The 24,980-nt window shown below is 36.4% G+C and overlaps 1 protein-coding gene across 3 annotated transcripts; it reads left to right on the top strand.

Moving 5' to 3' along the window:
• Window positions 1-20,108: 20,108 nt before the first annotated feature.
• LOC133299427 (arabinosyltransferase RRA3-like) lies at window positions 20,109-22,444 on the top strand. Of its 3 annotated transcripts, XM_061498892.1 has the most exons (3): window positions 20,109-20,451; window positions 21,048-21,056; window positions 21,115-22,444. In XM_061498892.1, the coding sequence occupies exons 1-3, from the start codon at window positions 20,254-20,256 to the stop codon at window positions 22,228-22,230; spliced, it is 1,323 nt and encodes a 440-aa protein (XP_061354876.1). In that variant the 5' UTR covers window positions 20,109-20,253; the 3' UTR covers window positions 22,231-22,444. The 3 variants fall into 3 exon arrangements, with proteins under 3 accessions (XP_061354876.1, XP_061354870.1, XP_061354882.1); XM_061498886.1 differs by lacking the exon at window positions 21,048-21,056; XM_061498898.1 differs by lacking the exon at window positions 21,048-21,056 and having other exon boundaries at window positions 20,109-20,406; window positions 21,088-22,444.
• Window positions 22,445-24,980: the final 2,536 nt, after the last annotated feature.

The raw sequence follows: 24,980 nt of genomic DNA on the forward strand, positions 1-24,980 counted from the left end.
GCTTTTTTTTTATTTTAATTCACTTTAAAGTGGCGGACGGTGTGGCTATGATACCATGTAAAGAACTTTGGGATACACCATCCCAAAAACTAGCTCAAAGGATAAGAGTGTTTAAGGTCTTATAAAGGCCATATTAATTATCCATCCAATCAATGTGAAACTATATATCTCAACATCAATACTGTGAATCCCCCACCTACTAGTTCTTGAGGTTCTAGTAAGCCCCACATAAATCATCACTTTCTGCCGTCCTTTTATATTCACTGTATTCAGTCTCAAATTTTGCGGAGCCAAATTTTCTCAATTGTCAGTACGTGACATGATCATCCCGAAACTCTTTCTGTTTTTTTCTTTTGGACCAAATATACATAAAATATGAAGTTGCGATGTATTTGATTCTGTATTACTTTTCAATGTTTAGTTGTCGCACTATAGCTTGATTAGCATAGTTAGAGCAAGAAAAGAGATATTTACTATATTCTTTTAAATGTTACATTTAATATACATTAATTTGTTTTTTCATACATTATTGTGTTCAATTTCTAACCAAAAAATTCATATTCCTTTTCTGAAGCATTAATCTGTATATAGAATATAATATAACGAAAAATATAAGAATATTATAATATGCCAAAAAATACTAAACATAAACGCTCAGCAGCATATGCTGCCTTGATTGAGACATTAAGTATTATTTATTGCTCGGTTGTGCCATAATTAAGCTTGATGGACACTTGAGTTAGCAATTATATATAAAGTTGTGGATATCATCAGATTTTGCTTCTCCGTCTTGTCTTCCCAATAATTTATCGTGGTAACTCATAAGCCACTAATGATGAATCTCAAATTTCAAAATCGTAATGAATGTCTAATTAGGCTTAATGAATGAATGTCATTTTTATGGCCCCATATACCTTTTTCTTTTTGGGTGCAATCATTTTCTTTTTTATTTTGTACGTTTCCATTATACATATGATCTATTATTTTACGAAAAGAAAACTATCGTAAATAACATTAACCACACAATATATATATGCAAATGAGAGACGATAAAAAAGTTACAGAAAAAGATTTGTCCAACTTGTTTTCGATAATAATTGGTCTCTGTTCGGTGTCTTCAATTCCTTGATTTGCATTTTACTCAGATTGTTCCTACATGGGCTTACATGCCACATTTCTTTCATTTATTCCTTTCCCACTTAATCTCCACACCTGTTTTATATACGGATTCATCTCCCCTCCAACAAATAATTTAGGAGAAAAAAAATAGCTAAAAAAAGGGAGCATTAAAGATGACCAAAATCATTTCAATTTACTGTAGAATATAACGCTATAATGTATTCAGACAATGAAGGCTGAACAGATAGTCCCGAATATTATTTTTTAAACAAGCAAAAAAAAAAAGATATTTCAAAAGTTTTGAGAATAATTAAATTGAAAAAACAAAAAAAGTTACATAAATTGTTTTTCTAAATAGTTATGAGATAATGGACAGCAGTTTGATAAACATTGCACACTTTTCCTTACCCATGCTCATTGGGCAATATATAATAAGCAAATAGCATGTGGATACAGAACAATGCTTTTGAAGTGATAAGTAATGGCGGCATATTTTAAGGAACAAGGTGCCATTATAATATTATATCATTCACTGCTGCCAAATCCGAAGCGCCTACCCTGTTTGATATTTCTTTGGAAATGTCCAACTTTCTACCAATAAAAGTATTATACTTTACAAAACTAAACGGGACAGGCCAGGATGTAATATAAAGTGTGTCTCCTACACACTAACAAAAACCATAAAAAAATTGATAAAAAAAAACTTTTATAAATGATTTAATAAGTTTATTTTTATTTGTATGTTTATGTTTTATTGTAATTTAAATTATTATTATTATTATAAAACCCTAAGGTTGAAAACTATGGAGCCTTTCTTTATTTTTAATATTTTTTTTCTTTATTCATGAGAAGGTCACACATAACCTTCAACCTCGTAGGAGTTTTATATATTATATTCCTATTTTAATATTTAATTCACGATGTTTTCTCGAACAGTGATCATTTTGTCACTGTTGACAAAAAAAACACCAGAATGTCACGCCAACAGTAAATTTTGTCAAAATACAACGTAACATATTTCGCTACACTGTGTAGCGAAATATGTGTGCAAATAATTCGCTACACGGAGTAGCGAAATATGCCGTGTCAGAATGCACAGAACCAAAAATGTCACGTGTCACACAGAGAGAATTTTGTTACACTGTGTAGCGAAATTCTCCCTGTTTGACACGTGACATTTTTGGTTCTGACGTGGCATATTTCGCTACACCGTGTAGCGAATTATTTACACACATATTTCGCTATACAGTATAGCAAAATATGCCACATAACATTTTAGCAAAATTTACTGTTAATGTGACATTTTGGTGTTTTTTTTTTTTAACAGTGGCACTTTGGCCACTGTCCCATGTTTTCTTGGGTGGGTTTGGGTTAGTACTTGAGACAATGAGGTTTTAATTTGTCTGATTGGGTAGGATGGGTTAGATCCATTTCAATCATTAGTTGTTAACCTGGTCCGGCCCATTTACTGTTTTGATGGTCCATCGCGGAAGGTTCATTATAAAGGATTTGGATCTTGGATCTTCAAAACAAACATCTGCACTTACAATCTACTCACTCATCTCCACTCTAAGCATAAGATGCTAACAACATATGAAAATTTTGGTAGGTATTGTAGTATGAAGTTACATCGTTGGAAATTTTGTCTCATTGCTCTTGAATTTGAATGACCATGTCTGAAGAATTCTCAGAATAACCTTGGGTAATTATCTGTGTACTTTTATCATTTGGGTTACCTAACTTCAATGTGCTATTCTACAATTGTTTGCTTTCATGAGTTCATTCAGTTGATGGCTTTATCTGCAACATATGTATTAATACAGATCTCTCGTGCTTTTCAGCTTATGGATCTTTTAGTATTGCAGAAAAAGTACTTTTCTGGTATGGTCAAGTTCCCCATGTGTTGAGGATTTCTATGCTGATAATTTGTTTCTGTTTGCTTTCACATTTTACTATGGTGGTGTTTGGTTGGGAGCTTTTCAACGGATATCTATATTTCTCAAGTATGGCTTTTAAAAATACCATGTTTGTTTTAACGTTTTTCACCAAAAACCCATCTATCCAATTTGTCTGGATTTATGAGAAACATAGATATCCGCACTGTTTAGAAACCCAATTTGAAGGTGGGATTTTTCGGAAAACCGGTTATCTGGATTTTAATGCACTGTTAATTTCATAAAGCTACCTAATTTTCTCAGTAAAGTTTTTCCCCACCAAACAACTTTTTTTTACATTTTTCTACCTATCTCACTTTATCTATCCTTCCAATCATTTCTCTATCTATCTCATTTCCCTACTATTCCAAAAAAATTTCCTGAACCAAACGCCCCCACAGGTATTGTGATCTAACAAGGATTTGTTGACCATATTTAATCAGGATTCCATTCTATTACCACATGAAGTTTGCATTTCTTGTTTGGCTGCAGCTTCCCACTATATATCAATGTAAGCTTAACCAAACTGCTGCATTTATTCCTTTCCATGCTATGCTTTCCAATAATTTTCTTATCTTGTTCTGTTCTTATACTTCTCACTTGCCTCTAACAAAAATTATCCTTTATCAAAGAGAAAAAATAAATAAACAAAACCACATTTACTTGTTGAACAGGGTGCAAGAAAACTGTATATTATAACACCTCGCATTGGCAACTTCATTGTCACTTTTCATTATTATGCATCCATCATGTGCGGGAGCAACCATAGGAATACAATTTACATATATTTTATGACAAATGGTCTTGTGAATGTATGAGGATTCATCATTCATATATTATTTTAATATCTGAACTCTGAAGGCTTCAACATTTATCGATATCAACTTTCTATAGTTGATCCTCTCTCTCTCTCTAATATTTCTATAGTTCATGAAACAAACATGGAAGGTTATGCCTTTCTTATTTTTTAAATTAAGTAGTGGTTAAACTGTGTTTTTTTTTCATATACGAATTATATACTTATATTTAGATTTGATCTTTGTATGAATTTTTTTAATTTAATCTTCATATGTATAATTTTTTTTTAACTTGTTATTGCTGTTTGTTATCACTTATAACACAGTAAAATCAATATTAAATTAATGTAAAACATAAGAACTAAATTGAAAATGATTGTTACATCCAGACAAAGTGTGATATTTTTAGTTTCTATATGTGACTTTATTTTTTATTATATTATAACTTAACAGCATAGGGATTAAATTAAAATATTCTTTTCTCTAAATATTAAAATTAAAAATGTTAGACACTGGATACAAATATATTTTACCCTTTAACAAATTGTTTCAATCTAATTTTGACACTCATGTGTTAACGTTATTAAAAAAACAGAAAAAGTGATGTTTTACCTAAGAAAATTAATACCTTTGCTTTGATTGTATTTTGGGTTGGTAAGAGGATGATATTTTTAATTGGAAAATACTATCCATAGTGATCCTATGAAAAAATAAAATAAAATCTATAGTTGATGAAACAAACATGGAAGTCTACATCTTTCTTCTTTTAGACATTAACCAGTGTTTTAAATATATTTTTGTTCATATATAATATGCTTATTTTAAATTTGGTCATGAAAAATGTTTTTAATTTTCTCTTTATGTTTATAATATTTTTCAAAAACGCCATCGCTGTTTGATATCATTATCACAACGTTAAACTAGTTAGTTTGAGGGGTACAGTCACTAAATTTATAATGATTGTGATGTACAGAGGTAAAAAAAAATTTATTTATTTGGTTTATAACACTTACTTTTAATTTGATATTATCGTTTGTTATGTTACAATTTTAACAAGCTGTAACAGCATGTGATGTGGACATGGGCCAAAGGAAGCCAGGCCCTTCAGAAACAAGCCCAGAATTTTGAAGATTTCTACACTTAATGGGCCGCAGTACTTATTCAGGCCTTATGTGTTTAATTCCGTCCCTAATCACTGTTGTAATTGAGGTATTATGTTTAGGTTAATTACTTGATCGGACTCAGCTTAAGTGTACTCTACGGTTTTCTGTTGAATGGGAATTGCCGAATTGGGAAGAAACATTGGAAATTCGTGAATCTCTTTCTCCCGCTAAAACTCTTTCTCTCCTTAATTCTCTCCTACTTTAGCATCTCTCTCCGTAGCACTGCACAAACAATATTATAACAACGTCAGACAATGAAAATGATATAAAAAATAATTTATAGTATAAAAACTAAGGCAAAAGTATTTCCGGTCGAGATAAAGTTATTTTCGATGAGTTTAAAATGATGTTATTTTGTGATTATAAGATTAAAAAATTACAATGATAAAGACTAATATAAACTTGTAATATATTAGAATTACAAAAACATCTTAATTTTTGTCCCAAAACAACATCATTTTGAGTTTTCCGAATATAACTTATATCCGTTGAGAAATCTTTTACCCGAAAACTAAATTTAAAAAATAAATATTAGATGCAGGATAAAATATATTTTACGCTTTAACTAGGGGTGTCAAAACGGGTTGACACAACACGAATTCGACACGACACGAATTTGACACGACACGAATATATCAACACGAACACGATGTTGGAAAAAATCAGTTCCCTCAAGCTCGACTAAGCAGCCTTTGTGCGGAAGTCAATCAACAAGATCCTGATCTCAGATCTCGGCAATACCTCGGCCTGAACTTCACCAGGTCGGGCAGGGCAGCGGAAATATCAAAATGAAAAATCACAAAACAAGAGAGAGAGAAGAAGAACACAACCAGATTTAACGTGAAAAAACCTTCTTCAATGAAGAAGTAAAAACCCACGGGACATAGTCCAAATAAAAAATCCACTATGAAAATAATGGTTACAAAGAATCAAATACACCAATGTGGTGGTTAACTCAACCTCTCCAACAATGGTGATAATAAAACTACCCTAGAGATGTTTCACTCAAACTCTCTCTAGAGATCTCTCAAATGCAAAGTATAAAGCTTTGCTCAAACAATCAAATAATTATCTCTCAAATTTTCTCTCATTCACTTAACCTAGCCTCTTACCCATAACTAATGAATATATAGAGGAGGTGAGATCTAGGGTTAGGATTTTTAGGAAACCCCTCAATGGGCTTGGGCTTAGCATTGAAGGAGGAAGCCCAACAAATCTCTTCAGCATCAACCCGGCTCCTTCACAGCAGTCTTCAAATTTCCTTGCTGGAACCGGCTTTGTCATCATGTCGGATCAATTTTGGTCAATGTGCATGATGCTCCCCGGCAAGTATACCGATCGCACAAGTAATATAGAAAGTAAGTAGAGTATCGTCTCTACAGGGATTGTAAACCAAGTACTACAATAACCAGTCCCCTTAAGTTGGAAAACTCAGTTTGTTGTTTGGAAAAATTGCGAATTGATTTTGAGTAACAATAAGAAATAAAAGTAAAGACTTGTTTTTGAATTTTTATTTAAGAGAAATAAAACAATAACAATGAGAATTGATTTTAAAAATATGAGAAAAACATTGTAGCTAGAGCGCACTCACCTTATGACCCCACTTCTTACTTTGGATTGATTCACAATACTTATTCATATAATTACTCGGATAAATTATTATCTAAGAATATTTATTAGTTAACTCTCAATTCCTTGCAAGGTTAACCCTTTAATCCCCAATTGGAACCCTAATTCCTTGCAATGTTTCTCATGGTATTAAGCAATGAACACAATAATTTAAGAATCCGCAATTAAATACACATCTATTCCTAGCATGCATACCAATTGTTATCCTACCCCCTTTCAAGATCAAAACCCCAATATTCCTATCAAGGGTTCTAACCCTCAAACTATTCTCAACTATCAGATTGATCACTTCTAATCAAGAAAATAGAAAATACGCACAAGGTAGAGACAAAGATAATTATATAAATGAGTAAAACTAAATCAATCCATCGTAACAAGGGTTCACATAGGGCTCGTGACCCTAACTACATTTAAAGATAACTAGCCAAGCATAATCATGGCTAAAAATTCAATATTCAATAACAGCATAAAATTAAAGATAAATAGATGAAGAAGAAGAACTGTGGAAGAATCCTCCTGAGCTCTGCTGTCGGCCTCCTTCTGAATTGAATGCGATCTCCCCCAGGGTTCTATTAAGAGGATATATTTATAAGCCACTTTTATTCTTTCAAAAATACCCTTCCGAAAACACGGTACTTCTTTCCCGTAAACCAGCGCCAGTTGGCGTCCGTGTGGTGCACGTTTGCGCGGAGTTACTGTCAAATTGTGAAAACCGGAACAAATTGCTCGTGAAGTGGCGCCAGTTGGCGCCAAAATGGCGCCACTAGGCGCCATGTTCTTTCTCCAAAATTGGCGCAAGATGGCATGGAATGGCGCTGGTTGGCTTCACTTGGCGCTGGTTGGCATGGTGGCGCTAGTTTGCGCCATTCTGGCGCCAACTAGCGCCAATTTTCTGGACTTTGTACTATGCAACATAGTGCGACATGGAACTTTCCTGTGTATGGAGTCGCGTTAACAGGCTTTTTATAATTTGTAATTTTCACTCCTCTTTTTCCTGTAAAAACACAACAAAAGGTGAATATTATTGACATAGAAAGAATCAATATAAATAGCAAATATTTATTTAAATTGCTCTCTTGTGACTCAATTCTTATCAATTTTAACACAGAAAAACCACACTTGCCAGAGGCACATCAAATCATTCCCAGATTTAAACGTTGTTGTCCCCAGCAATGTACAAGACTCAATCCCGAAAATATTCAATTAATCCAATATAACATTCTAGAGATACTCTCAGACACAATATGCTATGCATGCCTGACTCAACATCATAAACTGTCAATAATGTCATCAGCTTCTTAAAGATGCAAGCTACATTGATTACCCCTCACACAGATAATAATATTCACTCAACACTCAGTGTTTAAGGGTATCATATCCACTCAATTACTCAAAGCTATAACACCACCATAGGCTTGATCATATTCTCAAAAATTCTTAGAACTGAAGAATCAAACACATGCATCAATTGATCAAAAGGACTTGTTGTAACTTAGCCGGGGTAACAGGTAGGAAAATGTGGATAGTAGCTCAAACAACAATGAGATTGAAAAACTAAATTTATTTCACTTTAACACATTCAACTCAATGGTTTTGCTTCCCTCAGATTCCCACAGAATTTCGGGAATTAATTCCTATCAACCACCTTTTATTTACATTCACCCTTTTTCTTTTCTTTTCTTTTTTTCTTTTTTTTTCTCCCTTTGTTTTAAGGGCACAGATGAAATTTTACCTCCACTAATTACTTGACCTTTGTGGAGCTTACCTCAATTTCTTTGTTTTATTTTTCAACACATCAGTAATTCAATCTCAATCAAGGTAAGTCACATGGACATAGGCTAAGCCATAATTCAGGCACAGGTCATTTATCAACAAATAAGTTCAGGCTCAAAGGGGCTAGCAAGGGAAAATTTCATACAGGTGGGCTATTTTGGCCATAAGCTAATAAGAATAAAATGTCTTTATCATATCAATCAATGCATGCATAACAGAGAAACAGATCAAGTTCTAGAGTATTACAACAGTGAGGCCTCTCAACAAAAATTTCAGTGTTTAGGCTCAAACCTCACAGTTATGGTATCAATGCAGACTCAAGAAAATTGACCTCAGACATTATCAGGATTTTACAATATTAATTCAGACAAACGAGCAATCATGCAATCCAATTATGCCTATGCAATGTCATGCCAAAAAGTCATACAATATATTCCAAGAATTCAGTCAAGCACATTAACTATCTAAGCACATTTAAACCTGAGAATTGCTTCAAACATTTTTTTATTATTATTTTTTTTTTAAGATATAGCACACAAAATAACTATAAAAATAACTAAGAAAATTAAAAGAGTTATAATATCTCCCCTAATAGAAGAATTTCAGTTCTAAGGTGCAAGCCTACCATTCCCAGATTTAGAGAGTTGTTGTCCTCAGCAATAATTAGATCACAAGAAGGAAGAAAAATCTGCACAATAGAACAGACAGTGGCATATAGGATAAACTATAATGCGCACATTAAAACATCAGAGAGAAATATACCAACACAAAGTAACTAAAAAAAAAAATACAAAACAGAAAAATAAACTAATATACAAAATCTCCGTCAGCAAGGAGATATAATCAACCCTCTATGTCATCCCCTTCAGCAGCGCGGGATGACTCAGCAAATGGAGGATCTGGTGGTACTGGATGCCTTGGTGTATGAGACCACCATTCCCAGATTTGTTCCAAACCATGAAGCCATGTTAAGAACTCTTTGAAGCTTTGGTTTTTCTAAGAGATAGAGTCTCGGTGTCTCTTGTCAAACTTCAGCTCCTGGTGTCTCTTCCAACTCGTATCAAAGAGTTTCACCACTTCCTTTCTCAGTACCTTCTTCCGTATAGGATGACGCTTCCCTTGGAGTTTTCTCCCATGTTTGTCATCATCTTCATTGAGAATTTTGATGGTATGGAAAAAAGGATCTTTATTTTTCAATTCAGTTTCCTCTTCCTTCAGTGCTTCAATCACTGCCCCCTTATTACCCAAGAAGACATTATTTTGAGGTTGAGGAAGCTCCTTCAAATCCACCTTCATGGCACCATCTTCCTTGGCATCATCCGCTACACTTCGTTTTTCCTTTAAGACTTCAAGACTAAAACAATCGTCTTTGTGAGAAGACTGTTTTAGAGAATCAAAGACGTTGATGGTAACAGTCTCATCATTCATCCTTAACTCAAGCTTTCCATTTTCAACATCAATCATGGCCCGAGCAGTGGCCAAGAAAGGTCTACCCAGCAAAAGAGGCATCTCTGCTCCCCCTTCCATGTCCAACACTACAAAATCAGCAGAAAAGATGAACTTGTCCACCTTTACAAGAACATCTTCAATAATACCACTAGACTTCCTCAAAGACTTATCAGCAAGTTGAAGAGATGCCAAAGTGGGCTTCAACTCGGTGATCCCCAAGGATTTACAAACAGAAAGGGGCATCAAATTAATGCTAGCCCCAAGATCGCATAATGCTCTGCCAATTTTTGTATCCCCAATTTCAATAGGAATTTTGAAACTCCCTGGATCACTAAGTTTGGGTGGGAACTTCTTCTGTATGATGGCACTACACTCCTCAGTGAGTGTTACAGTTTGGCATTCCTGCAGCTTATGCTTTTTTGATAACAAGTCCTTCATGAACTTGGCATAATTGGGCATGCAAGCCAGAGCTTCAGCAAAGGGAATGTTGATATGCAATTTCTTGAATATATCCACAAATCTTTCATAATGCTGTTTTTGAGCAGCTTTCTTAAACCTTTCTGGATAAGGTGTCATTGCCCTCACATATTCTGGTTTCAGTTCAAACTTCTTCTTTGCAACTGGCTTTTCCACTTCAACAGGTTTTTCAATTTCTTTTTCTGGCTCACCTGCAGTATCCAGCTTCTTTTCAGCATCCACATTTATTCTCGGCTTTTCTGGAGCTGCTACCACTTTACCGCTTCTAGTGGTGACAAACATACAATCCTCCTTTGGATTGGTGACTGTGTTACTAGGGAAATTACCTGGAGTTCTATCAGCAACTTGCTTGGCCAGCTGGCCAATTTGATTCTCTTGATTTTTGATCGAAGCACTCATGTTTCTGGTATTAGCCCTAGTCTCTTCCATGAAAACATTTGTGTTTTTGGTATTGGCTCTAGTCTCCTCCATAAAAGCATTGGAGTGTTGAGCCATTTGTCCAACTAACCTCTCCAAATCAGAAAGTTCCTTCTGTGGAATAGGAGGAGGTTGCAGAAAGTTGTTTGAACTATAATCAAGACCACCTCCTTGACCTCTCCTCTGAAAATTATTTCTGCCAGGAGAATTCTGATTTCTTTGAAAATTTTGTTGGGGCTTCTGCTCATACCAAACCCCATTCACTTGCAACTGTTGTGGATTATCACCCATTAGAGTGGGACACTCATTAGACTCATGAGCTTCCTTACAATATTCACACATCACAGAAGTTGATTGAACCTTGGACACTTGCATTTTATCAAGCTTCTCATTCAACCCGTCAAACTTTTTGGACAACAACTTTTGTTCAGCAAGCATAGCATCATTGGTTTCCAACTTTATTACTCCTTTTCTTGCCTGAACTGGGAAGCTCTCATTCTCATTTCTTGCAAGTTTCTTGATCAAGTTAATGGCTTGCTCAGATGTACTCTGCCAAATAGAACCCCCAGCTGCACTATTAATCACCAATCTTGTGTCAGGAGAGATGCCATTAAAGAAAATTGTTACCTTTCTATCATCATCTCCCTCATAGTGCGGACACTTCCGGATAAGTTCCTGGAATCTCTTCCAGGTTGCACACAGCGATTCTCCTTCAAGCTGACGGAAATTTGTGATCTCATTTACCAGTTGGTTGTACTTCTCCATAGAAAAGAACTCGGCAAAGAACTTTGTGGACAAGTCTTCTCATGTCATGATACTATTAGCTGGCTGCCTTTCTATCCATCTGAGAGCTTTTCCCTTAACAGCAAAAGGGAATAATCGAAGCCTGATAGCATCGGCAGACACTCCATTGTGCTTGGTAGTGTCACAGATCATCAGAAATCGATCTATGAACTCATGAGGATCTTCCTCCTCAGCACCAGAAAACTGAACCATTTCCACCAAAGTAATCAAAGATGGCTTCAGCTCAAAATTGTTTGCCTCCACCGTCGGCCTGATTATACTTGAATTTGGCCTATTGAACACCGGAGTCAGAATGGTGTCCAACAATCTTGGAGGTGGGTTGTTTGCATTGTTGTTACCCGCCATTTCTTGTATTGGTTGTACATGTACGTTCTTGAATTCTTCCCAAATTATCTGTTTGGCAACTTTCCGCAGTCTCATCTCAGTCCTTGAAATTTCTAGATCAAATACAAAGTCTGTAGGAGGAAGTCTACCTCGCATAAAACTCATAAAATTTTGTTAGTAGCACCTGCAAACACAAAATAAGATAAAACACAATAAAAATAAAAAAATCCAATCTCAAAGATCAACGGTTATTTGTAATATTGGAATTAGCAATCCCCGGCAACGGCGCCAAAAACTTGATGCTCTCCGGCAAGTATACCGATCGCACAAGTAATATAGAAAGTAAGTTAGTATCGTCTCCACAGGGATTGTAAACCAAGTACTACAATAATCAGTCCCCTTAAGTTGGAAAACTCAGTTTGTTGTTTGAAAAAATTGCAAATTGATTTTGAGTAACAATAAGAAATAAAAGTAAAGACTTGTTTTTGAAGTTTTATTTAAGAGAAATAAAACAATAACAATGAGAATTGATTTTAAAAATATGAGAAAAACATTGTAGCTAGAGCGCACTCACCTTATGATCCCCACTTCTTATTTTGGATTGATTCACAATACTTATTCATATAATTACTCGGATAAATTATTATCTATGAATATTTATTAGTTAACCCTCAATTCCTTGCAAGGTGAACCCTTTAATCCCCAATTGGAACCCCAATTCCTTGCAATGTTCCTCATGGTATTAAGCAATGAACACAATAATTTAAGCATCCGCAATTAAATACACATATATTCCTAGCATGCATACCAATTGTTATCCTACCCCCTTTCAAGATCAAAACCTCAATATTCCTATCTAGAGTTTTAACCCCCAAACTATTCTCAACTATCAGATTGATCAGTTCTAATAAAGAAAATAGAAAATACGCACAAGCTAGAGACAAAGATAATTATATAAATGAGTAAAACTAAATCAATCCATTGTAACAAGAGTTCACATAGGCTCGTGACCCTAACTACAATAAAAGATAACTAGCCAAGCATAATCATGGCTAAAAATTCAATATTCAATAACAGCATAAAATTAAAGATAAATAGATGATGAAGAAGAAATGTGGAAGAATCCTCCTGAGCTCTGTCGTCGGTCTCCTTTTGAATGGAATGCGATCTCCCCCAGGGTTCTATTAAGAGGATATATTTATAAGCCTCTTTTATTCTTCCAAAAATACCCTTCCGAAAACACGGTACTTCTTTCCTGTAAACCGGCGCCAGTTGGCGTCGGTGTGGCGCACGTTTGCGCGGAGTTACTGTCAAATTGTGAAAACCGGAACAAATTGCTCGTGAAGTGGCGCCAGTTGGCGCCAAAATGGCGCCATGTTCTTTCTCCAAAATTGGCGCAAGATGGCATGGAATGACGCTGGTTGGCGCCACTTGGCGCTGGTTGGCTTCACTTGGCGCTGGTTGGCATGGTGGCGCTAGTTTGCGCCATTCTGGCGCCAACTAGCGCCAATTTCCTGGACTTTGTACTATGCAACATAGCGCAACATGGAACTTTCCTGTGTGTGGAGTCGCGTTAATAGACTTTTTATAATTTGTAATTTTCACTCCTCTTTTTCCTGTAAAAACACAACCAAAAGGTGAATATTATTGACATAGAAAGAATCAATATAAATAGCAAATATTTATTTAAATTGCTCTCTTATGACTCAATTCTTATCAATTTTAACACAGAAAAACCACATTTGCCAGAAGCACATCAGTGCACCTTGACGAGTTCGAGCTCTCCACCTTCCACCACATCCTGGATCCAGTGATACCTCACATCAATGTGCTTAGTGCGGAAGTGATATGTCGAATTCTTCGCAAGATGGATTGCGCTTTGATTGTCACAACCTTGATCATGGCCGAGTTCCATGAGGAACTTCTTCATCCACAACATCTCTTTGCTTGCCTCAGTAGCGGCAATGTACTCAGCCTCAGTTGTCGATAGTGCAACACATTTCTGAAGTCTTGATTGCCAAGAGATAGCTCCTCCGGCAAATCTCATCATGTATCCCGTCGTCAATTTCCTCGAGTCGGAATCTCCCCCTAAATCAGGATCCGAGTAGCCTTGCAACTCGGCTTTGCCTTCTCTAAATCGGAGACATAAGTCGGTCGTACCTCGGAGGTACTTGAAGATCCACTTCACTGCTTCCCAGTGCTCTTTGCCGGGGTTTGACAAATACCGGCTTACCATTCCAACAGCATACGCCAAGTCGGGTCTAGTGCAAACCATTGCATACATCAAGCTTCCGACAGCGGATTGGTAAGGGACCTTCATCATCTCATCTTTGTCTTCATCAGATCTTGGACATTGCTTCTGGTTCAGCTTTATGTGTCCGGCAAGGGGGGTGCTCACTGTTTTTGCTTTGTCCTTGCTGAATCTCTTCAGAATCTTCTCAATATATTTCTCTTGATTCAGCCACAGTAGCTTCTTCTGTCTATCCCGGATGATCTTGATTCTGAGAATCTGCTTTGCAGGGCCGAGGTCCTTCATTGCGAAGGACGAGCTCAACGCCTTTTTCAGGGAAACTGTCCTCGATTTGTCTTTCCCTACAATAAGCATGTCGTCAACATATAACAACAAGATCAAAAAATCTTTGGCCTCATACCTCTTCACAAATACGCAGTGGTCGACTTCTGTTCTTCATATAAATAGATATAGGATCTATAGAGCAATTACTTAGAAGTACATTTTTTTGAAACAGCCCTTCCTCTTCTCAAACTTGTGATCAGTCATGAATGATTCAAATTTCTTGTGCCACTGCCGAGGTGCTTGCTTCAAGCCATAGAGGCTCTTTTTCAACCAACATACCAAGTCTTCTTGGTCTAGAGCTTGGAACCCTTCTGGTTGCTCCATATATATCTCTTATTCTAACTCACCGTGAAGAAATGCTGTCTTCACGTCCATTTGTTCTACCTCGAGGTCCATCGAAGCCGCCATGGCTAACACGGTTCGGACCGAGGTCATTTTCACCACAGGAGAAAAAATCTCCTCAAAGTCTACTCCTTTCTTCTGATTGCAGTCTTTCACTACAATCCGGGCTTTGTATCTCGACTTTTGCCTGTTCTCTTCATTCTTAATCTTGTAAACCCACTTATTTTTCAGAGCTCGTATTCCTTCTGGAAACTCGATCAGCTCATAAGTCTGATTCTCGTGCAGAGACTTCATCTCGTCTTGCATTGCCTTTTCCCATTCTTCTTTCTCTGAGCTCGTTACAGCCTCATCATAACTCTGAGACTCACCGTCTTCAGCAACAACGGTGTATTCATCAGATGGGTATCTTGTAGAGGGTCTTCTTTCTCGAGTTGGATATCTCGACTGTTCTTCAGCTTGAGAATTCGGTTCACCATTCTCATCCCGGATCTCATCCTCAACTCGGACCTCAATGTCTTGGTCATCTTCAGCTTGTTGTTGATCATCATTTTCATCATTTTTTTGATTTTCTCCCCCTGCTTCAGCTCGGACACGAGGATTGGGTTCTTCGCGTCTGACAGTGACTCGAACTTTGGGCTTTGAGATGTCATGAATGTTCTCATCTTCATGAAAGATCACATATCGGCTTCTCACTGTCTTCTTATTGATTGGATCCCAAAGTCGAAACCCGAACTCACATCTCGGCGAACCAAGATAGATGCATTCTTTTGTCTTCGCATCGAGTTTAGCCCTTTCATCTTTAGGGATATGCACAAAAGCTCGGCATCCAAACACTTTCAATTGATTATAGGCCGTTTTCCGACATGTCCAGACTTCTTCTGGAATTTCTCCTTCAAGTGGCTGTGATAGTGAGAGCTTGATCAAGTCAACAGCTGTTTTGACGGCTTCCTCCCAGAATGATTTCGGCAATCCGACATTGGACAACATACTTCAGACCTTCTCTTCAATAGTTCTATTCATCCTCTAAGTAAGTCCATTCAACTGTCGAGTCTTGGGGGACGTCTTCTCAAATCGAATCCTGGCCGCTCTGCAGTATGCATCAAATGGGCCGCAATACTCACCACTATTGTCAGATCGGACCACCTTCAATTTCTTGCCAGTCTCCCTTTCAACCATTGCATGGAGTTCTTTAAAGGATTGGAGTACCTGGTCTTTAGACTTCAACAAATATACCTACATTTTACGAGAGTGGTCATCAATAAATGAAACAAAGTACTGAGCTCCTCCAATGGATCTTTCTGACATGGAGCAAACATCAGTATGGACGAGGTCAAGAATATACCTGCATCATCTTGGTTGATCTGGTCTCATTAAAGAAACTTTGTGCTGCTTTCCAGCTAGGAAATGCGTGCAACTCTCCAACACTTGGCCTTTCAACCCGGTCAGTAATCCTTTCTTGTTCAGAATTTGGAGCCCTTTCTCGCTCATGTGGCTGAGGCGCTTGTGCCATAACTCCAAGCTAGGTTCATCTCGAACAGAATTGGCTTCTCCTCCATTGATCTTTCCTTGCATCACATACAAGGAGCCTTCCTTCTTACCTCGAGCCACGACCAAGTTTCCCTTAGCTAGCTTTCATCTCACACTACCGAAGTAGTTCACTAACCCGGCATCATCTAGTTTGCCTACCGAGATTAGGTTCAAACGCATGTCAGGAACATGCCTTACATCTTTTAATACAAGTCGGCATCCGACATCTGTGGTCAGAGTTACATCACCGACACCAACAATCTTGCTGGTCACTTGATTTCTCATCTTCACAACTCCAAAATCACCACCTCGATAAGAGGAGAAAAAACCTCTGTGTGGAGTAACGTGGAAGGAGGCACCAGAGTCAACAATCCAGATGCAGTCATCATATGTAACATTCAAATAATTATCCTCACCAAGGAGGAATATCTCGGCATCCGGGTTGGCATCCTCCGCAGTGGTGCTCTTGTCTTCCCTCTTCTTGGGAATAATCTGATCCAGCTTCATAGAGTCGTTCTTCTCATCATTCTGCAGGGTCCAACAGTCTGGCTTCTTATGACCTGTCTTTCCACAGTAAAAGCACTTCAACTCATATTTCGGCTTTGACCGACCTCTGGACTTTTCTCGTCTGTCACGACCTCTACCCCTGCTTTTGCTTCTACTCCGGGAGTCGGATTTCCCTTTGTTCTCAGCAATGTTGGCCTCAGACGTGCTTGAAACACCTCGTTCTCTTCTCCTGACTTCTTCACTCAGGAGGCTGTCTGTCACGACATCCATCTTCAACTTTTCTTCTGGAGCTAAATCACTCAAAGTCACCACCAGAGTATCCCAGCTTTCTGGCAGCGAGCTCAACAGCAGCAAAGCCTGCATCTCATCATCAATTTTCATCTCAGCTTTTGATAGCTGATTCACAATACCTTTATAGGTGTTGAGGTGTTCAATCATGCTCATGTCGTCCTTGTATTCAAGCTTCACAAGTCGGCGAACCAGGTATGCTTTATTCCTGGGAGTCTTCTTCTGAATCATGGACTCCAGCTTCGTCCACAACTCATACGCGTTCGTGAACTCGGACACGTGCTCAAAGAGAATTTTATCAATATATTTCCTGATCGTGGCTACCGCCTTCCGACTCAGGATCTCCCACTCCTTATCAGTTTTGCCTGCCGGTCTCTCATCAAGGATAATGGGCTCATGTAAATCTTTACAGTAGAGATGATCTTCCATCATCGGTCTCCAATAGGTGAAATTATCAGCGGTCAACTTGAACATGTCACCATCATTGGTTATGCCACTGGTCTCCATCTCGTCTCCCTCAGAACCCGTCGAACTCGGGCTCTGATACCACTGTTGGGAAAAATCGGTTCCCTCAAGCTCGGCTAAGCAGCCTTTGTGCGGAAGTCAATCAACAAGATCCTGATCTCGGATCTCGGCAATACCTCGGCCTGAACTTCACCAGGTCGGCCAGCGCAACGGAAATATCAAAACGAAAAATCACAAAACAGGAGAGAGAGAGAGAGAGAGAGAGAGAGAAGAAGAAGAAGAAGAACACAACCAGATTTAACGTCGGAAAACCTTCTTCAATGAAGAAGTAAAAACCCACGGGACCTAGTCCAGATCAAAAATCCACTATGAAAATAATGGTTACAAAGAATCAAATACACCAATGTGGTGGTTAACTCAACCTCTCCAACAATGGTGATAATCAAACTACCCTAGAGATGTTTCACTCAAACTCTCTCTAGAGATCTCTCAAATGCAAAGCATAAAGCTTTGCTCAAACAATCAAATAATTATCTCTCAAATTTTCTCTCTCATTCACTTAACCTAGCATCTACCCACAACTAATGAATATATAGAGGAGGTGAGATCTAGGGTTAGGGTTTTTAGGAAACCCTTCAATAGGCTTGGGCTTAGCATTGAAGGAGGAAGCCCAACACACGACATGAATTTTTATTCGTGTCAAAATCTTCAATACTGACACGACACGAATTTTTGCGGGTTGACACGACACGACACGAATAACACACAAAATAGAGGTCAAAACGGTAATTGAAAAAAAAATTAAAAAAATGGATTGAAATTAAAATAAATTTAAAAAATAATAATAAAAAAATATAAAATAAAATAATTAAAAAAAATACGGGTCAACACGAACACGACACGAATTTTTTACGTGTCATTTTTCTTAACACGACATGATTTTTTTGCGGGTCAACCCGAACACGAATTTTCGTGTCGTGTCGCGAGTCGACCCACGTGTCATAACCTATATTGACACCCGTAGCTTTAACTAGCTGTTTGATGCATAGTATATGATAAAGCCTGATTGAATTTTAATACTATCCCGCGTTTGGCACAATATTGTATAAAATAATATCATCTAGTATTTGATAATGTACTGTATAATACTATATATGATAAAAATAAATATTTTTACTAAAAATATCTTTTAATAAAGTATTTATATAATTCTTCAAAAAATATCATATGATATTAATTTTTATAAAAATTTATTGATTAGAGTGTCCAAAATATAAATTAATTTTATAAAAATAAAAATATTCAATATTTTAAAAATTAATATATTGAAAAATTAATTTTTATTTTAATAAAAATATTAAAATAATATATTAATTTTGAAAATTACATTGGTCAACGATGTTAATACATCAATATCTTATCAGGCCTTATCCCTCACTCTTAGGCTGGATTAAGATATACATCGTTTTGATGTATTAAGACATTATGTTGTATAAGCTTATACTATACAATGATCACACCAAACAATTAAAAATATCATAACGTATAATATACTATTAAAAGACAGGAAAATAAATGTTTTACCTGGGAAAATTAACACCTTATGACCCTTCGTATGCTTGATTGTACTTAGGTTGTTAACACGATAATATTTTTAATTGGAAAATACTAATAATCAGTGCATTTAAAGATTTCAACTATTGATTTGGGGCTAAAGCACCATTTTAAAGTTTTTGGACAAAAGAATTGCCCGGTTAAAGCTGATTGCATAAGTTTTTTCGAAGTAATGCAGTCAAACATGTCACCTATGCTGACGGGACTAGTCCCGTCACTGATACTGACGGGACTCGTGCCACGTAAGCAGTCCAATTACCGTAAATTTTCGGAAGACCATAACTTGTGATTCGGGTATCCAAATCAGATGATTTTTTTTTTATTTCACATAACTTTTCAAGATCTACGCAATGACACCTCATTTGATATATTTTATCTCCCACAAACATAGTCTTATGGATAAACACTCTTGTGATTGTGATACAATTGTTACAAATTCAAACTATGTTTGTGGGAGATAAAATATGTCAAACGAGGTATCATTGCGTAGATCTCGAAAAATTATGTGAAATCAAAAAAAAAATCATCTGATTCGAATACCCGAGTCACAAGTTATGGTCTTCCGAAGATTTACGGTAATTGGATTGCCTACGTGGCGCTGACGTGGCACGAGTCCCGTCAGTATCAGTTACGGGACTAGTCCCGTCAGCATAGGTGACATGTTTGACTGCATTACTTTGGAAAAACTTATCCAATCAGCTTTAACCGGGCAATTCTTTTGTCCAAAAATTTCAAAATGGTGCTTTTCCCGTTGATTTGGTCTTCTTCAATCATCGTGGTGTGTATGTACGTATGTGTATAAATATATATATTTTCTTTGTTTTACAAGACAAGAGTGATATTATTATAAGAAAAATGGTAGGTAAATGTGTAAGAAGAATCTGAGAAGCTCGTAGCCAAGTCACAATGACACACTAATTGCTCATCACAAAGACAACCTTGATTATTCCATTGTTGACCCCTTAACCTCAAATATTAAAAAAAAAAAAACCCAAAGAACCAAAAAAAAAAAAAACACCATCTCCATCTCAGGGTTTGAGGTGGATACCATGATTGGTCGCAGAGAGAGAGAAGGACCCTTGATGAGGAACAATAGCCATTCTCTACGCAAATCAAGGGTCATAACCGCCATAGCAATTGGGGTCCTTATTGGATGCATCTTCGCCTTCTTGTTCCCTAATGGGTTCTTCGTTTCTGACTCTGCAACCCCTAATAGCCATCTTCCTCTTGCGGGATCCAAGACCCAGGTTCCATATTCATGAAAAGACTTTAGCTTTAGCTTTTTCTTTGTCTTTCAAATTTTGGGGTCTCATCTCAATCTTAGTCTCTTCAGTGATTTTCGTTGACTGGGAACCTTTCTGTTGTTATTAACTCTTTTGTCTTGCATCATTGTGGAATTGTGTTTGATCTTGCTGATTCTAGTAATTCTGGATCCATCTACCCTCATTGTAGCACTGGAGAAACAAAACAAGCTTCTTTTTTTATCTTTTGAGATTTTTTAAGTTAGTTGGTTACCTTGTCATATGTTTAGTAATGCTAGTATTCAATGTGTAGTTCGATATAGCATTTTGCCTAGATTGGTTGATTTTGAAGAAAAAAAACTGCTCAGAGATGGTCCATTTCTTTGCCTAGGGATAAAGCACTCTCCTGGATTCCATGTCAAACTGGAATTCTGTTTGTCAGATGATTGGAGTTGTTGGATGTGGATGATATTGTTAAGTTTCTCACACATGCTTAAAAGTTAAGAGGTTATCAGTGGTTTCCTTGCATAATGCATAGGCTACTGTCTTTTGTCTTTGTTTAATTGGTTTCCACATGGTTTTTCTGGGCTTATAGCATGAAGTATCTTTCTGTATGAAAGAAGGGCCTTGTGGCATCACAAGCATAATTTTCATTTTGTTTTTTGGCAGGAAAATTCAGCTGGATGTGAATCCTCAGATCGGGTTAACATGTTGAAATCAGAGTTTGTGACAGTATCAGAGAAAAATGCTGAGCTGAAAAAACAGGTGAGGAAATTGACTGAAAGGCTTCGACTTGCAGAGCATGGGAAAGACCAGGCTCAAAAGCAGTTTCTTGCATTGGGTAAACAGCATAAAGCTGGACCTTTTGGTACTGTCAAGGGATTAAGAACCAACCCTACTGTTGTTCCTGATGAATCTGTGAACCCAAGATTGGCAAAGATATTAGAGAAAGTTGCTGTTAACCGAGAGTTTATAGTTGCACTTGCGAACACCAATGTGAAGGAGATGCTGGAGGTCTGGTTCACCAATATCAAGAGAGTTGGTATAAAAAATTATCTAGTTGTTGCTTTAGATGATGAGATTACAAAGTTTTGTGAATCAAATCAAGTCCCAGTGTATAAGAGAGACCAGGATAATAGTATTGATTCCATTGGAAAAATTGGAGGGAACCATGAAGTCTCTGGCCTTAAATTTCGGATTCTAAGAGAATTCTTGCAATTGGGATATAGTGTTCTTCTATCAGATGTTGACATTGTATATTTGCAGAACCCTTTTAATTATCTGTTTCGGGATTCAGATGTGGAGTCAATGAGTGATGGTCATGATAACATGACAGCTTATGGCTATAATGATGTCTTTGATGAACTTGCAATGGGTTGGGCTAGATATGCTCACACTATGAGGATATGGGTTTACAACTCTGGTTTCTTCTATATAAGACCAACAATCCCTTCAATTGAGCTTTTGGACCGTGTGGCAACAAGACTTTCAAAGGAGAAGGCATGGGACCAAGCTGTTTTCAATGAGGAACTCTTTTACCCTTCACATCCTGGTTATGATGGGCTTCATGCTGCTAGAAGAACTATGGATTTCCTTCTCTTCATGAACAGCAAGGTTCTGTTCAAGACAGTGAGGAATGATGATAGACTCAGCAAATTGAAACCAGTAATTATTCATGTGAATTATCACCCTGATAAGCTTCCACGTATGAAAGCAATTGTTGAATACTATGTTAATGGGAAGCAAGATGCTCTAAAACCTTTCCCTGAAGGCTCAGAATGGTAAACTTGCTTCTGCATGCAGCTGGATATTCATTCTCTTGGCGTCTTAATTGTGCAAAACAGTTTTATAGTAGATTTTATTGGTGATAAAGCATACACTTGTAGGTCAAAAAAGATATCATTTTATGAGCACATTGAGTTATGCTTTTGGCCCCATTCTGAGATGGTTTAGTTTTCTTTTCTTCCTTTTTTTTTTGGTTTCTTTCGCTTGCTCTAGGTGGGGCTTACATAAGATTTCTTCTGTAACATTTGTTGTTTGTTAATTTAAAGTTTTTTTTGTTGTTGTTGTTGTTGTTGTTTGTCTCAAACCCGTTTACGCATTGGAAAACACATAAATCAACATCATGTGAGGTACAACACAGTGGGGGTGATGGAATTGTAATAATTTGTGGAACTGTCATTTGCTGATGCTCAAATCTGGAGTTCACGAACTTCGACTCCACCAGCAGGTCCTTTAACATTGAATGAAATGAAACAATAAATTTATTAAATCATAATATGCATTGACATAATTAATAAATTTAGTATTAAGTAACAAATAATAATAATTTAAATTTATATAAATAACTAATAATAAATATAACATAAAAATAAAATAATATACACTACAAAAGTTATTATTAAAAAGTATTAATTAAATCCAAAATTACTAATCTGAATATAATTAGAGTTGTATAGTGTGTGAAAAATACCAGAGTGAGAGAAAATTAGAGATGTGACAGTGTGAGTGAAAAGAAAGGATAGAGGGTTTAGAAAGAGGATTTACTAAACTTGGTATTCTTTTTTGCTAAATAGGAAAAATGTCGTTCGACTTTAATCCATTCTTTTATTCGTATTTCTCTTTCAGTCTTAATATTTTATTCCTTTTAGGTGTGATATGGGTATTCCAATAATACCAAAATGTCTCGTGTAGCATTGCATGCAATTTTTTTTTATTTTTTTTTTGAGTGATACTATTTCAGAACCACCTCATTTTGAAAAGTGATTTTTTAAAATAATTTTAGAAAAAAAAAAACGACTATTTATCATCCTATTTTAGCGTCGCGTGGAATAACCCATTTTGAAAAGTAATTTTTTTTAAATATTTCTTATTATTTCGAAAAAAATACCTATTTTCTACAACATCATCCCATCTTCCTTTCCATAAATGTTTATTAAAAAATGCAATTGAAAGAGAGAGAGAGAGAGAAGTAACTTAGTTTTCTTTTCAAATAATTATATTTGTTCATTTGGTATCATTTATTTTCACTTTTAAATCATTTTTAGGGGTGAAACAAATAATTTTAGTGTATTAACAATTAACACAATTAACTGTAAGGAAACCAATTTAAAATGAATATATTGGATACAGTGAAATTTAAGTTTTCATCATTCTTTGCACATAATCATACTATGAAACTTATCTCAATTTATTAAAAATAAAATTGAAAAAAAAAAAAAAAAGGGAAGAGAGGGGAATAGGGACTTGCAGGCTACATATACAAACAAAAATTAGTATATGTGGTAAATATCTGAAAGCAACTGCAGAATAACACTGCTATGGCCCTTTTCATTTACTTATATTTTGAGTAGAGTCTGGCTTGTAATGTCAAATGATAGATTCTGATAAGTTGTAAATTGCTTCTTCAACTGTTGTTTCAGCCTCCACCGCCACCAGAGGTAGGCTTCTTGTTCATAAGATTCTTTACTGATTCTAGCCCATACTTCTCAATGAGTTCTTCCTGTCCCCACAACACACCAAATCAGATGCTAGAATTATTAGTTATCTTGCTAAATAAAGCACAACAGAGAAAGGGAAGAAAGTGGAGAGATTCTTCGCTCCTCCCAACACCAGGAGTAAGGTATGCCATGTATCCAAGTTGAGAAAAAATTTGTTTATATTTTAGTTTTCTGTATGTAATTATATATATTCAAACTGCTTCAAAGAAAGAACATAACATTGAGACCATTCAAGTTTTTGATGTGATTCTAAGTACTTCAGTCGGTCAACTTAAAAAATTGAAAATATAAGGATTCAAATGTCAGACCAGTATGGAATCATTTTCGTTTGTGAGCACCACACACTCCTCAGAAAGGCGAAGAAGCTTATTCTTGAGCTTAGAATTTTTGACACTAAGATTCTCCGCGGTTTTACGTTGCTCTTCACATTCTTTCTGCCAAAGTAAGACGTAGAAATAATGAAAAACATTATATGAAAGACCAACTTTAAGAAAATAACAGAAGTTTCAACAAATATTATATGTTTACCTGTTTTTGCATCCTGGATCTCCTAGCTGATTCCCTATTTGATTGCCTCTTTTTTTGTTTTCTTGTTTCACTACCTTCCTGTCAAAGTAAATGCAGCTCAGCAGGAGATAGTATGCATCACTAAGAATTTAATGGAGCGACCTTAATAAGGATATACTTTCTGTAGTACACATCTCTGTAGGCTGTATATGGAAGATTAATTATAAAATGGTGGTAGCATTTTTTGGAAAATGGCCGTAAGTGAAGGGAATGAAGTTGGAAAGAACAAAGAAAATGCAAAATTAAACATAAATTTAGAGAAGCCAAAGATATAACTTATTACAAGATCACTTGCAATACAAGCAGGAAAACATAAAAGGAGCAGTAACACTGCAGATGCCCCTCCAACAAGCCACCCATGGTGGAATGGATCACGTAGATTTAATGATACTTAAATAAACCAGACCATAAAGATGGTGTAACTAAAAGGAGTATTTAGCAAAATCAAAGATGGAAATCAGTGAAGTT

This window comes from Gastrolobium bilobum, unplaced genomic scaffold (assembly GCF_033153095.1).
Source record: "Gastrolobium bilobum isolate Gb01-03AN ecotype WA unplaced genomic scaffold, APGP_CSIRO_Gbil_v1 utg79114, whole genome shotgun sequence".
NCBI lineage: Eukaryota > Viridiplantae > Streptophyta > Magnoliopsida > Fabales > Fabaceae > Gastrolobium > Gastrolobium bilobum.